Genomic DNA, 15,346 nt, shown 5'->3' with positions numbered 1-15,346 from the left:
GCTGACAAAATTACCATCTGCCAGCTGCAGAAGGCCACCTTGCTGGGATCTGCATGCATTATTTGCCGATACATCGCACAGTCCTTGACACTTGGGAAGTGTCCGACGTGTGATCCAATATAGCAGCCAGCAGAGTGTCTGCTGTGGTCTCATCTTGTTGTGTTTCAAATAATAATCATAATAATCATCGTCATCATCATCATCCAAAAATACATCACATAGTCCTAGACATTTGGGAAGTGATTTTGTGAAATGAAATCCAGTATATCTATCTCGTTTGCAGTGTCATACTGTGTCTTTGTGTCAATAATAATAATAATAATAATAATAATAAACTTTATTTATACCCCGCCACCATCTCCCATAGGGACTCGAGGCAGTTTACCAAACAGCACACCCTGGTGCCATACAAAACATAAAATGCAATATATCAACATTAACATGAGAATCTACTTCTGTTGAGACACCCTTCCCCCATGATAACTCTTTCAGGAGTGAATTTTCCTTGCTATTGGTAGATTTCTCTCACTTCCTGTTCTCACCCCCTTTCTTAATTATGAGTAATTTGTAAATTGGATATTTCTAACTCGGGGCAACGTCCTTGCAGACGGCCAATTCTCTCACTCCAGAAGCAACTCCGGTTGCTTCTGACACACACACAAAAAAACTCGGGGACTGCCTATGCCATATATGTATATAGTACGAAAACATTTCTGGTCCATGCCTGTATATCCCTTGCCAGCTAGGCAGCTGATTTCTGAGCACAACTGCAACAACAGGCTACAGCACACATCTAGGTGCATTTCACTAATTCAGGAACCATTTAGATGACATTTATGGATTAAATAGGTGGCTCAAGATTTGCACTTTGCTGATATTCAAAAACTTGTGGTTGGAAAGATGTGCAGAAATCTCTTTTATTCTTAATCTTTGTCATAATTATTTTCCACAGATAGTGACTTGGACATGAATCCAGATGCTGAAAGACCAACAGTACCAATGGAAGAGACACTAGACATCAGCACCTCAAGTGAACCATACATCTCCAAGCCTAAGATAACTGGGACTCGTAAACCAGTCATTGCCAATCTCAGACCGGGCATTGCATTCCCTTAATTCAACAATGGACCACAACCCATTAAGCTAGGGCATCAGCATGAAAAAAGTGCTTGGCAAGAGTTCTTGGAAAGAGATAGGGGTGCTCAGCTGCAGGTCCAAGTCCTGTCCTTTTAAGGCTTTCACATTTCATAGAGGGGGCAAAGCCAGAGATGAGTAGGGTTCTGGGTGTAGAGGCAAAAAAGACACTAGTCTGGTCCAAGAACTTATTGGGGTAAGTGACTCACTAGGCCCTGCCCTGCCCTACCCAAGGGTTTCCCCCTAAAATGTAAAACAAGATACAAGCCGGCTGGCATTTTTTGTGTCTCTTCTGCCCATATGGGCAAAGGAAAATATCATAAAGATACCCAACTGGCTAGATATAATCTGGTAAAGAAAAGTCAGGTTTCAGGACTATGATTTTCCATGTTTAATTCTCTATACGCTTAACAATTTCTATTAAAGTATCTTTTCAAAATTCACTGGATGAATTAGTTTAAAAAAAACTCTTATAAGTTAGCACATCTTGAAAATTAAATATGTTTTAAATAAAGTTACGATTTATGTACTTGTTGGCAAATGCATATATGAATTCTAGAGATTTCAACTGTTAGACACATGATTCATTCTCCAATATGATCTCACCTCTATGTGTGCGTGTGCGCATGCATCATTTTTAGTGTTCTCATTTGCCAATTGTTGAAGTATACCAAATTAAATCAATGGGATTGAATTGTGACTTACTTCAAGCCTGTTACTCTCAGTGGGTGTTTCCAATGTATGACAACATCTAGATTACTTTTTGTTTATATATTCCTAACTTTTCTATGCTGCTCTGATATTCAATGGGATTGAATTGTGACTTACTTCAAGCCTGTTACTCTCAGTGGGTGTTTCCAATGTATGACAACATCTAGACTACTTTTTGTTTATATATTCCTAACTTTTCTATGCTGCTCTGATATTCAATGGGATTGAATTGTGACTTACTTCAAGCCTGTTACTCTCAGTGGGTGTTTCCAATGTATGACAACATCTAGACTACTTTTTTGTGAATATATTCCTAACTTTTCTATGCTGCTCTGATATAGGGAATCATGCCAGTAGCATATGTTATGTGTACTTTGCCGGTCAAACTAGGGAAACCTTTTAAAAAGTAGCAGGGCTCCCAGGTGGGCTGAGATCAATGGTAATAAGCAAAGTTAGTAAATGCTGATCATCTTTGTGATTGCTATGTTTACTTTTCTGCAAAGAGCTTGAGGTAACCAATGTTATGCTGCTTTGTAGCAAGGATTGTCATTACCATGCATTTAATAACCGTAATGTTCACTCTCCAGTTAATACTGTACTATATGTTAATTCTATTGAGTTAATGGTGCTGTATTGTATGGTTGTCCTCTCTAAATGATCATGTTGTGGATCACTGAGGTTTTGTGTTTATTCTGAGTCATTCAGTCATATGCAAATATGAACTCTCTGTGGAAGTCTGTACCTGCATTACATATCCTTCGATCAAAGAAATCTTAAAGCCCTATATTCAGCAGAGCCTAGGAAAGGCTTCTACATAGCAAATGAAGCCGGAACAGAATTTGGATTATAGAGATCCAGTTCACTTTGGACAGCCTACACAGGCACCCTGGGAACTGGCTGGAAGCTAGCACAGAGTCCACAGAAATCTGCAGATTTCAAATTAACCTGATACACATCCCCCCCTCCTCCAGCAAGATGCATTGTAAAGCCTATCCAGTAAAGATTGGTATTACAGCCATTCAAGGCAAAGAAGAAAAGGAAAAATAATTTCTTCTCCAAGGGGAAGGTGTGTTTATTTACTTTCCTGAGCTGAGCTGAGCTGTATAATTGGTTCTTGTATCTGAATATTCCAGCACTAGCCATGTGCGCTCCACATATTGATCCCAAATTCCTGCTCTGCAGCAGCCATACCCTGATCGACTTCAGCAGTTTTTTGTCTGATTTCACACTTTCCAGTTAGTTTTTTTAGCACATAGTTTCCAGCGGGATGTATATTGGAGGTTTCATTGGGAGTGAACATTTTATAGACACCCTGACCTTGAGCAGACTTCAAGCCAAATTATAGCACCTGGGTAGATGGAACCTCATACTGGATCTACACTGCCATATAATGCAGTTGGAACTGCATTACATGGTCAGTGTAGAACCATATAATGCAGTTCAATGAAGTGAAACAGTGTAGATCCAGCCTTAGTGTTATCCTGTCATGTCCTGACAAGGTCTAGCTCTACTTAACTCCCAAAAATCATAAAACTGGTTGTGTTTAGAGTATGGCACAGTGGAAGTTCCCTTTTTGAAATAAAACTTCAAGCATACTGAAAAGCCTATTTAACTGTACTCAGTTAGCTCCATTTAGCAGAGTGCTAAACAGAAATAACCAAGTTGCTGCATAGTAGTAACAATAGCTCCACACAAAGGCTACATGAAATAAGACATTCAGTCTTCTTAAAAGCCTGAAAAGATCATAACATTAGAGGAGCGATGCCAACAAAAGCATGACTTCTTTCGGCATGCAACTTCCTTTGTGTGGTTGTTCCTGTTACAGGGTGATTGGGGAAACAAGGAGATCCTCTCTGGATTGGACCAAAGGTCTATTTAACTAGAATCCTTTTTAAGAACATAAAAAGATCCCTGATGGATTGGACCAAAGACCTATCTTGTTAGCTGTATTGCTCATGGCTCCATACTCGGTGTCCTTTTACAATTTTTATCATGTCTCTGCTTAGTCATCCTTTTTCTGAACTAAAAAGTTTTGGCAGAGTTAGCTTTTCCCATAGGAAAGCCCCTTCATAACTTTCATTGCCCTTTCCTGATCTTTTGGAGTGCTGCAATATATTGTTGAGATGAGATAACCAAAATGTTCCACAGTGTTTCACAAGTTGACAAGAAAGACTACAGTCTTTTGTACTGGATGTTTGCTTTCAGTCTCTCTTTTAATGGAAGAGTCTGAGTTTTTTCACTCATCAATCTGAAGGGGCTTTATTTTTATTTTATTTTTTCTCTAAGCATAATAACTGCAGGGTTTTTTTCTAGTTAGTCATTGTGCTTCAGACCCACCAGCGAATATATGAAGTCAGTATTTACACTTTTGTTCCAAATGTGTATCATTCTACACTTAACTGTAGTTTGATCAGCTTTCCTATTTTTTCTCTCCTTACCTAAAATTTAAGAAATTAACCTGTCTGTTTTGTAGTTTGCTAGGATTTACCATATAGCATGGTGCACAAGTGGATGGATCAATCTGTTTCTGCTCAGTGTTTTTTTTTGCTTACTTTATTCCAGAACTTAGATAAGTTATTCTTTGTATAGGATCTTTTTGACCAGTATGACCAGTGGCCATGCTGACTTGTGGATTATGGGAGCTCTAGTTCAAAAAACTTTCCAAGTGCGGGAAACATAGATGCATTTTCATTTATTCTAGAATATAGGATTTAAAATCTTGAACTTAGGAAGAGTCCATGTGTCTAGGCAGATCGGTTTTATTCTGTTTGCACAGAATGGTAATGATTTCAGTTGTTTCAAGCAAGGCAAAATAATGTATATTCTGTATAAATTAAACTGATCAATAGTGAACTCATAGTGTCTCATCACCGGTGCTAACATTAGCTGTAACACTAGCATGACTTGCAGAGGGAAGGGTGAAAGAATGGGGTTAATCCGTCCTTTTTCCCATTCCCACTCCGAGTCATGCTGGTGTTTCCAGCTCAGAAATTGGCCATGAAGACTTCCCAAGACAGATTCAAAGACCTCTATTCCTGATCAGTCCCAGGTTAAATAGTCTGTGTTACATGTGCCAGTGAGGCACCGAATCTGTTCTGGGTTCCAGATTGAACTTCAAAGGAGATCTCCAAGAAGGCCCAAATATCCTGAGTCACAAAATAGGTTTAGCACCATGGACAGTTCACCACTAGCATGGAAGCTACCAGCCTCCATCTTCATGTGTTTCAACTATATTTGGCGGAGATCAGTTTAAACTGATGGCGCTTAAGTCAAGACTAAAGTTTCACTGATTTCAATTGGGACTGCTCCAAATGTTTGCTTCTTGGCTATGCAACAAATATGATGCCAGACTTTCAACTTTGAAGTATTAATGTCATGTTTAATGTACATAATGGAGCACTGCTTGTTTCTCATCTTGCAATATCATGTACCCAATCCTTTTAATGTTCTCTGTTTTTATGATCACAGAATAAATTTATCTATCAAGCTAATGGTATTGTACTGTACTAATGTCTTCTTTGACTGACTGTCCTCCTTAACTAATATCAACGTTGATGTCCATGGTTATTTGCCCACGCAGTATTTCAAATATCCAAAACCATCTGTGTCTACTCAACAGAAACTCTCTCACACTGAAGGTCAGAATCCTTCACTGTTTTAACTCCATCACAATCACCTGCTGTCCACTTGATGTACTATAACTCTTGTAAGTAATAGAGTAAAATCATTCTTTTTTAAACCCTCCCCCCCCACACACACACACACACATCTAAAAAATACACATGACGACCATGTCTGCAGAGGATACATTTCATGACCCCCCACCTCCACCTGAAACCACAGATAATAGTGAATCCTATATGTTGACTATATTTTGGGCAGAAGTATACCATGGAATTATGCTTTTATTTTTTATTGACACTCCAAGATGCATTGGACCTCATAAGCGCTGGTGTGGAATGCGCACACAAGCAGATTTCTTGTTATTATCACTCGTCACCCTCCTGCTGCCTTTACATTTGCCCTGCTTCCCGTTGAGGTCACTTGCCTGCTGTGCTGATGCCCACTGTGCAAATTCAAGTTCTGTTTAATTTTATTTTATTTATTTTTATTATTCAGACTTATATGCCGCCACTCCCCTAGGGCTTGGGGTGGCTTACAAGAACAGGTTAAAATCTAAAACAATTTAAAAATAGCAGTAACAGAAATCAAAAGCCTGACAAAACAGGTGTGTCTTACATGCCCTGCAAAAGGCTGATAAGTCCCGTAAGGCACGGACTTCAGGTGGCAGAATGTTCCAAAGTGATGGTGCCACTGCCGTAAAGGCTCTGCGTCTAGTTGTTAGACACAAGGTCTTAATACTGGGAACTTCCAGTAGATCTTGGTCCTCAGAGCAGAGGGATCTCTGGGGTTGGTAGGGGGTGAGGCGGTCCCTCAGATACATTTCATAAATATGAGACCAAAGGAATGGTTACAGAAAGTTAACATGGGAATTGCTTTTCAATTGTGCTTCCATTTAGCCACCTCTGTGTCAGTGGCTTAATTTGTATACAGCCCTCATCAGTTTCAAAATGCACACCTGCGTTGGAGCAGTCCACACCAGTGTATCGCAATGAAGTCCTGTGTTTTTCTTGACTGCAGGAATATACAATGATGTGCGCAGTTTTCAGCTGATCTCGGATTTTAAGTGTACCTTTTTAACCCATGTTTTTCAGCCTATAATGTGATCCAGCATGCATTTTTAGCAAACATCATCTAGCCACCGCCACCCCTTTTATTCTGGTTTCTCTCTGATTTTAGGGCCTGTGTAAAAGGGCCCACAGACTTGCAGTTTAGATACATTGCTGGATTCAGCTCTGAGCTGGTTTCTGCATCAACCAGGAAAACATTTGCACAGTAAGTGTTCTATTACTCCCATTCCTGGAACTATTCAGTCTGGTCACAATTAAATATGCTTTAGTTACGCCCTGTTTGGACTACAATATGACCCCCCATATCTGTGGCAGATAAATTTCTACACACTAGCCAAGTGAATTGTGGCGACGCTGATCTGGAGACCCTACTCCAAATCAGCATTGCCATTTGTGGCCAGTGTAGATGCTCTCTTTAACTGCCATGGCTCAATACTATGTGATCCTGGGAGTTGTAGCTTGGTGGAACAGCAGCATTCTTTGGCAGAAGGCCAAAGACTTTGCAAAACTACAATTTCCAGTCCTCCATAGTATTGAGTCATGGCAGTTAAAGTTATATTAATTCTACTGTGTACATACACCCAGAGCCTGTCTTTTGCTTCAGACAGCCAATACTCTGAACTGAAAGATATCACTTCATAGTTTGTGTTCTTGGTCACTATGTTCCACCAATATTTGATTGTTTGCTATTAGTTTTGGAGGAGGAAAAGCCTCCGGGCATCTACTGTGGCCACCCACCACACTGAATTTTCTGTACCTAATTAAATGACAACAAAATAGATCATTAGCCATAATGTTCAATTAAAATCTAAGATTAAACAAACAGGGAAAAGAGAGTCTCCACCCCTCTTTGCTCTGTATAAAGCAGAGGTTTTTTCCTCATGGGCTACTTTCCACTAAAAAGCTTTTTCATACAGCTGTCAGAATGGGCATATCAGTGGTGTGTCTGATGTACAGCTTCACTTTCCTTAGCATCTTCTTTGGTCTACTTCTTCAAAGCACCAGCGGAAGAGAGTTAAAGTTTTTGGTTACAGTAAGTATAAAATTTGTTTTCACTGTTGCCTGTGACCCTTGCAGTTTAGACCCACAATTCCTTTTCTGTAGCAGGCTCCCTTAACTAATCCAGCCTTGTACATTTCCCTTTGGCTAAAAAGACATATTTCCATTTCTTATACCACCCTCATGTAAAATAATGGAGTAGTAGACAAAAACCAAGCATCCAAAACACATCAGAAAGAGAGGCAAAGTTACCATAAAAACCGAATTACAATTTCTTTTCTTTAATGGACTTTGTAAATTAAGACTCTGATTTAACTTTGGTGCCTTCCTTCCGCGTCACAGCTTCGCCACACTGATTTATCATCTACAGTTTGTTTCCGCTAGATGTGTGGCTGATTTTATTGTCTCTCCTGTAGACACAGTGTTCTGGTGATGTTATCTATAAACTCTCAAATAAATTCTGCCCACATTTATGCGGCTTTCTAGATTGTTCTGAAACTGTATTGGCACATTTTAAAACATTTATAAATAAAGTAATTTTTTAATCAAGTAGATTAGAAAGTTTAAAAAGATTTTTTATTGCCAAGGGAAAAAAAGCTTGAGAAATCTTTCCATGTTTAATTTCAGCATGCCAGGTTTCAGTTAGTCAGAAAGAAACTGGCAAACCTATTCAGAATAATAAGTTAATTGTACATCAGATTCTCTGGATTAGAAGAAAAACTGTGAGTTATTTCTGCCACTACAAACAATTCCTTACTATCGTTTGATTGTACCAGTGTTTCTCTTCCTATTTAGTGTTACTGTTAACCATAAACTTGTTTCATGCCCTGACAAATGTCTGGATTGCATCTGGGCTAAGCATTCCAAGTATTTGGACACATGTTGATATTCTCATTACAGGTAGTTCTTGTTCACTTTCTCTTTTTTTTCAGTGCACCTGAAATAATTGATAAGATGCTTCAGACAACATTTCACACATTGCTTCCCAGGCCTGATAATACAGGTCTTAATATACAAAAATCATAAGCAGTTTATGTCTGTTGTCAAAGAACTTTTCTTAGCTGCAATCCGCAGACTTAACTGTGTAACAACAATAACAATAACAATAGTATAACTTTATTTTTATGTCCCGCCTCCATCTCCCCGAAGGGACTTGTCAGGACACAGACCCCTTTGAAAAGGCCACACACAAGAAAGTAAGGTTAACAAACTTTTATTAAATTATATTCTGAACCTAAGAACACTTAACTTCAGTGTTCCTGGTAAAAGTAAATGCCTTAAGATTCCAGAAAGGCAAAAATGCAGGAACAGAAAATAATCCGGATTATCCTCCTTGATAATCTGTCTTAACTCTAACCAAGAGTTTTCTGAAGCTATGGCCACGCTCAACTACAGTACAGAAAGCTGGAGAGAGCCAAATGTACTCCTGAAAGAAGAACAGGCAGCACCGTTGTCCAAAACGCCAAGCCAAATTCCAGGAACCAGAAAAAGCCAACCAGGAGTAGCAATGCCGTCGTCCAAAAGCCAAGCCGAATTCAGAAACAGAAGGAAAACCAACTGGGGGAAGCGATACTGCCGTCAGGAGCCAAGCCGAATTCAGGAACCAAAAGGAAGCCAGGAGACACCAAACCAGGAACAGATGATGCCGCTGACAGGAGCCAAGCCGAATTCAGGAACCGAAAGGAAAGCCAACCGGGAGTAGCGATGCCATTGTCAGGAGCCAAGCCAAATTCAGGAACCAAGAGGAAGCCAAGAGATGCCAAGCCAGGAGCAAGCAATGCCATCGTCAGAAGCCACACCGAATTCAGGAACCAAGAGGAAGCCAGGAAACGCCAAACCAGGAACAAGCGATGCCGTCGTCAGAAGCCGAATTCAGGAACACGAAGCTGTACAGCCAGGACCCAAGCCCAACAGAAGAACAGGCAGCGACAATCCAATGTCCAAAATGACACCTTGCCTTCTGCAAAGAGTCTTTACTTCCAAATCCACTTTTATCTTACACATCGCTATTGATGATGAGGTCTCCGCCCTGTCATCATTATCCACAGCTGATCTTGATTTCACATGTGAACCTTGCTCATCATCCCTCCAGTCCCTCCATCTCCGTTCAAGACTTAGATCTCCCCGTGTCCCTGGTGTATCAGTAGTTTGCCATTCCCTTGACGCAACCTCAGAAACTGGCTCTGCATTCACATTTACTTGAGTCCAATCTGCAGCACTTTCCATCTCACTCCCAGACCCATCATTCCCAGAAAAACCCTCAAATGTTTCATCTTCCATGGGAGCAGTGAGTAAATCCCGGATCTTCTTCCTTTCCCTTTCCTCATCTGACTCTTGCTCCCGAGTTGTCCTTTTAGTTCCTCTACTCTCTGTTAACCCCTCTTCTTCCAGCATTGATTCCTCATCACTAAAGAACCCTTCAAACGTTTCGTCCTCAGAAGGAGCCGTAAGTATTTCCCGGACCCGTTTTAACTGCTGTTCCTCATCAAACACCTGCTCATTATTAGCTCATTTCCTCCTGCTAGCAGTTCTACTAGTAGTAGTATTATTGCCCCCTTGCCCAACTACAACAGGACTTGAGGCAGCTTACATGGAGACTAGCCTGATCAAACATAGATTAAAACATGAATCAGCAAAATTAACAGCATTATAGCAACACAAAACAACATCATCAAACAATCAGTATCCTAAACAGTAATAAATAAGTACATTTTCACTTGATAAAACAGGACTGGATTAGAAAAATGCGATGTGAGATAAGTTACAGATTCACTTGTACGCAAAAGTTTATTGCACAAGGGAGGGAAACTGACATTAAAGCAAGACTACTACTTACAAACCTATCTTCAAGACTGCATCTCCTTCTATGAGCCGACACAGGCTCTGAGATCTACCAGGAAGGCCTTTCTCTCGGTCCCACCACCATCCCAAATACAGTTGGTGGGGACAAGAGAGGGGGCCTTCTCGGTGATGGCCCCCAGGTTCTGGAATTCCCTCCCTAGAGAGATTAGGTTAACCCCCTCTCTCCATCCCCTCTTCTGATCCAGTTTAAAAACATGGCTTTTTAAACAAGCCTTTGATTTTGAGTAGATTTTAGGGTTTAGTCTGTGGCTTTAGTATTTGTTTCATCTTGGCACTTGGCTCGTTAATTGAAAACAACCAGTTTTATCTGCAGTCATGACTGCATTTTACGAATTTTAGTATTTTATTATGTGATATTTTAGGTGTGTTTGTGATTGTTTTTATGTCTATGTGTTGTTTATTTGATGTGTGGCACTTCGGAGTGCTTTGTGAGCTGCCTGAGTCCCTTCGGGAAGATGGTGGCAGGGTACAAATAAATGTTGCTGTTGTTGTTGTTGTTGTTGTATGTTGTCATATGCATCCCACAGCTGGTCTACCTCTTTTACATGATCAACTATCCACCGCTATTGGTGGGCAAAAGTCATAAATACCTGTCAATCCTGCAACATTCCTGTTGCTGGCCTAGTGAGATGGAACCACTTTGCTTCTGTGATGGCATACTGCCATAAAGTGACATCAGGAGACAGGATACCACTCCTCTCCCACTCTCTCCTCAGCTCACTATTCCTGAGCCAGACTTTTTTATTTTAAATTTTTAGTGGCATTTGGGTCCTTATCTCATTCAAATAGAGCAGGTTTTGTAGGGCCATTAGGCAGTGTGTGGTGTAAGCGGCAGACTGCAGATACTGGATATCATCAAAGAACATAAGATAATTATTTATATTATGGTCATTACATTTAAAATGCTAAGAATAGGGAGAGTTGCTTTGCCAATTTTCTGCCTCCCTATCCCCAAATAATTTTCCTGGTTTAAAATATTATCTCTCCCCTGACCCCTTGCTTGGATCAATAGGGGATGCCTTAATTGGCATTATATTATTAGGCTGCCCTGAATTTTGCAGAATGGGGAACTCTTCTTTCTTACACAAATATTAAATATGCAAAATAGAAACCTGCACAAATAAATACACAGGAATCTTCCATGCCCTTCCCATACATTCAGTCATGGCAGTTAAAGCAGTGTCTGACTGCAGTCATTCCACAGTATAGATGCACCCTGGGAAGCAGTTCTAGAGTCTAAGAGCAGTCACCAAGAAGGCCCTCCCATAGGTGTAGATGTGAGAAGAGCAGAACAAAGAAGAGCCTCCATGGGATCTCAAAAACATGAGCAGATTGGTGTCCATTCTGCATTGGGACCTAGACCTAAACTGTATCAAGCTTTTTAGGTCAAGATAACCCTTTGAATTATGTCTGGAAATGGACTGCTATCAATGGAGCTTTTGTAACAATAGTGTTTATTTATTTATTTATTTATTTATTTATTTATTACAGTATTTCTACCCTGCCCTTCTCACCCAATAAAGGGACTCTTACAATATGCGGCTTACAATATAAAATGCATATAAACAATTACAATAACATTACAATTCAATTTAAAACTTAAGTTGCATTGAAACATTCATAAATACACATATAGATATACAATTAGCTGCATTTCGAATTCAACCGGGTCTGTCACTGTTCCGTCTCTCAGGGGTTTGGTTTTCATTTTCTCATGGTTGTAGGGAATAGCACTCTTTTTTGCATTTTCCAAGGTTGCTGCAGACTCAGTAGCACTCTGACAGTTAGCCATTAGCAGAGAGTTGTAACCATTCTGCAAGGCCTTTGCTACTGAAAGCTTGCAAAGTATTCTTTTGTTCTTGAGACCACCCCTTTTCCTGGGGATGAAATCTCCATTTTGAGAAGCCTCTTCTGCCTTTCCACAGAAGAGAAAAGAACTCAGATGTGCTTGTGTGGTCAAGCCAGGCCAGCTTAGACAAGTACTGACCTCTTTTGGGGGTTGATTTGTCTGCCCATTTAATTTAATTAGAGAGTGTTCTGCCATGATTATTGATACCTTGCTGAGTACTTCTGCCACAAAGCTACAGAAGCCCTCTATTTCGGCCTAGAACTGTTTTATCTCCTTGTTTTTAACATGTGATGTATGAATTGATTGTATGACTGCTTTTCATGTTTGATTTTACAATGTGTAATTTGTCACTGTTTTTATTATTGTTGTGAGCCGCCCCGAGTCCCCTCGGGGAGATGGCGCGGGATATAAGAATAAAATTATTATTATTATTATTATTATTATTATTATTATTATTATTATTATTATATTGCCTATAAAACTGGTGCTGAGATCAGATAGGGAAAGACCTGCTCTTTCCAAGATAGCAATTCAGCACTGGGGCAAAGAATATCCCAGGATTTCTCTGCCATTGGAAGAAGCTCTAATTACTTCGCCTCCAAGTTAGCTCTGAGCTTAGATAGTAAAAGACCTGCTCTTTTTGATATAGCAGCTCAGGGCTAGGATAGAGAGGATCTCAGGATCTCTTCGCCTTTGGAAGAAGTTAACCCAGCAACTAAGGGGGAAAGCAAGAAAGGAATGTCTGCAAGGTTTTATAAATTGACTATTTGTATTTGTAACCTTAACTACGTGTGCCAAGTCTGCCAAGGACTTTGAGAAAATAAAATCTTGTTTGATTGTTCAACTTGAAGTGACTTTGGTTACTGGGATTCCTGAGCTTCAAAGTAAGGCCCCCGCAGTTCACCCGGGCAAAGAAAGAAGCACATCTTAAAGCTCTAAAAGGTGCCTGGGTGTGACGGCATAGTCACCTATATCCTAGAACATATGTTGTAATTGAAGCTGCCTCTACTGTCCGAAAGCCTGGTCCCACAGCCAAATCGTAACGCTTTTATGGAAGGAAAGGAGAGACGGAGCCTGCCTGATCTCACTTGGGAGGGTTTTCCATAGGCGGGGGACCACCACTGAAAAGGCTCTGTCTCTCGTACCCGCCAGCTGCACCTATGAGGTTGGCGGGACCGAAAGCAGGGCCTCCTCTGAGGATTTTAAATTACGTGGTGGGTCATAGTAGGAGACACGTTTGGACAAGTAAGCTGGGTCAGAACCAAGTTGTCTATTCCCTGTCACCATCCTAAGTTAACAATCTGGCTGAAGCTCTTTGGAGGAGATAAAGTTTCTGAATGCCCTTCAAAGGGAGCATCACAGAGAGCATTTTACAACAATCCAAATCGGACATAAGTAAGGCATGCATTGCCATGGCCAGCTCTGACATCTCATTTTTTTGCCACCTTAAATTTTAAAAATCACACAATTTAAAAAGATAAGTGAAAGTCAATATAATCATGACATAAGAAATAAACAATAAGTAAAATGAACAATTAGTCTGATGAGGTTACTTTTTGGTTTGTATTGTCTTCAATGCAATTTTGAACTAATTTCCCTTCCAAAATTACCTTCCTTAGAACGCTAGGCTGTTTCCCTCCCTCTTCTCATTTTGCTGGCAGGAAAAAAAAATTTTTTTCATTCAAGCAGACTTTTAATATGTAACTGATAACAGAGAGTTTTACACGGAGTGCTTATTTTTTAAAGAAATGTGTATGCTTTGTAATTATTCTGTTTGTAACATATTGTTTCAATGTGATGCTTTTAATTGTGCTTAAAGTTTTAGTGTTACTGCTAAATTTTTGTGTGTGGTGCAGTGGTTTCCACTCCAAGACAAAGGTAGCATATAAATGAAAAATAAATACCTAAAGTATCCTGTTCAAGATTGTGAAATATCTGACCATAACTCAAAGAACAATACCTAATGGTGCCTTGTTAAATTTGCACATTCCCCATAATCAGATGGCCTTACAAATTTCTACCATGCATCAGAACTCCATCAAAAATTGCCAGAGCCCATATTCCTGTCATAAAGACATTGCATTATTTGAGAATTTATTTATTTATTACAATATTTTTACAGGATCTTCTTAATGCCATGTCTTGTCTTGCTAAGCTTAGGGTCGCCCCTACAAACAAGTCTTAGGCTTTCACAACAATGTGATAATGAATCCACTCCAGATTTAAATCCAAATTTTAAACGGGTAATGAAGCTATTTTAGAGACAGTATTCATAACCTCGACTTAGGTAAAGAGTCGTGTCCGATTCTGATTGGTGCTCATCTCCATTTCTAAGCCAAAGAGCTGGCATTGTCTGTAGACACCTCCAAGGCCATGTAAGCGGCATGACTGCATGGAGCACCGTTACCTTCCCGCCAGAGTGGTACCTATTGATCTACTCACATTTGCATGTTTTCGAACTGCTAGGTTGGCAGAAGCTGGGGCTAACAGGGGAAGCTCACCCCGCTCCTCAGATAAGAACTGCTGACCTTTTGGTCAGCAAGTTCAGCAGTGCAGTGGTTTAACCTGCTGCACCACTGGTGGCTCTTATAAATTCCACAGTAAACTCATAATGGAGTCATTTAACATGTCCAGCCACACTTACAATTTCTGAGTAAACCTGCATAGAATATAGTTAAATGAAAGTTGCCCACTCCAGTTACAGAGGTCCGTTGCTAATATTTAAATTACTTTAAATCATAGTGAGTTTTCTGATCATTGATATAGTCTTTCAATTATTTCACCAGGTTTTCCGACATGGCGACCGAACTCCAATTTCAACTTTTCCCACTAACCCGGTCAAAGAAGATGTCTGGCCACAAGGTTATGAACAACTCACCAAGGTTTGCTAAGTTTCTTTTAGAAATGAAAACATAATCATTAATTGGAATATATTGTGACATGATTATTTCAAGCTCCAAACATTTTTCATGCCAGTTTGGTACAGTATATTAAAGATGGCATGTGCAATTCAAATCTCAGTTTGCTTTCCCAAGAGGCCAATTCTACATTCCTACATGTTTTAAAGAATTCCTTCCCTCTGTCTTTTAGTATTTTCAAC

The 15,346-nt window shown here is 39.9% G+C and overlaps 2 protein-coding genes across 4 annotated transcripts in view; both read left to right on the top strand.

The window, feature by feature from the left end:
- acp3 (acid phosphatase 3) overlaps window positions 1-1,834 on the top strand; it is a 43,988-nt gene extending 42,154 nt beyond the window's left edge. For 2 of the 3 annotated variants that reach the window (XM_016994403.2, XM_062984310.1), the window contains exon 11: window positions 953-1,834. In XM_016994403.2, the coding sequence (XP_016849892.2) occupies window positions 953-1,116 (164 nt within the window). In that variant the 3' untranslated portion in view covers window positions 1,117-1,834. The remainder of the gene's footprint in view (window positions 1-952) is intronic. The other variant, XM_062984311.1, reaches the window with a different exon arrangement.
- A 5,585-nt stretch (window positions 1,835-7,419) lies between these two features.
- LOC107983016 (prostatic acid phosphatase) overlaps window positions 7,420-15,346 on the top strand; it is a 38,742-nt gene continuing 30,815 nt past the window's right edge. Inside the window, exons 1-2 of the mRNA XM_016994674.2 lie at window positions 7,420-7,569; window positions 15,033-15,128. Of these exons, the coding sequence (XP_016850163.2) occupies window positions 7,462-7,569; window positions 15,033-15,128 (204 nt within the window). The 5' untranslated portion in view covers window positions 7,420-7,461. The remainder of the gene's footprint in view (window positions 7,570-15,032; window positions 15,129-15,346) is intronic.

This window comes from Anolis carolinensis, chromosome 6 (assembly GCF_035594765.1).
Source record: "Anolis carolinensis isolate JA03-04 chromosome 6, rAnoCar3.1.pri, whole genome shotgun sequence".
Lineage (NCBI taxonomy): Eukaryota > Metazoa > Chordata > Lepidosauria > Squamata > Dactyloidae > Anolis > Anolis carolinensis.
Note: the sequence above shows the minus strand (reverse complement) of the source record. Positions and strands in the feature narration are given on the sequence as shown.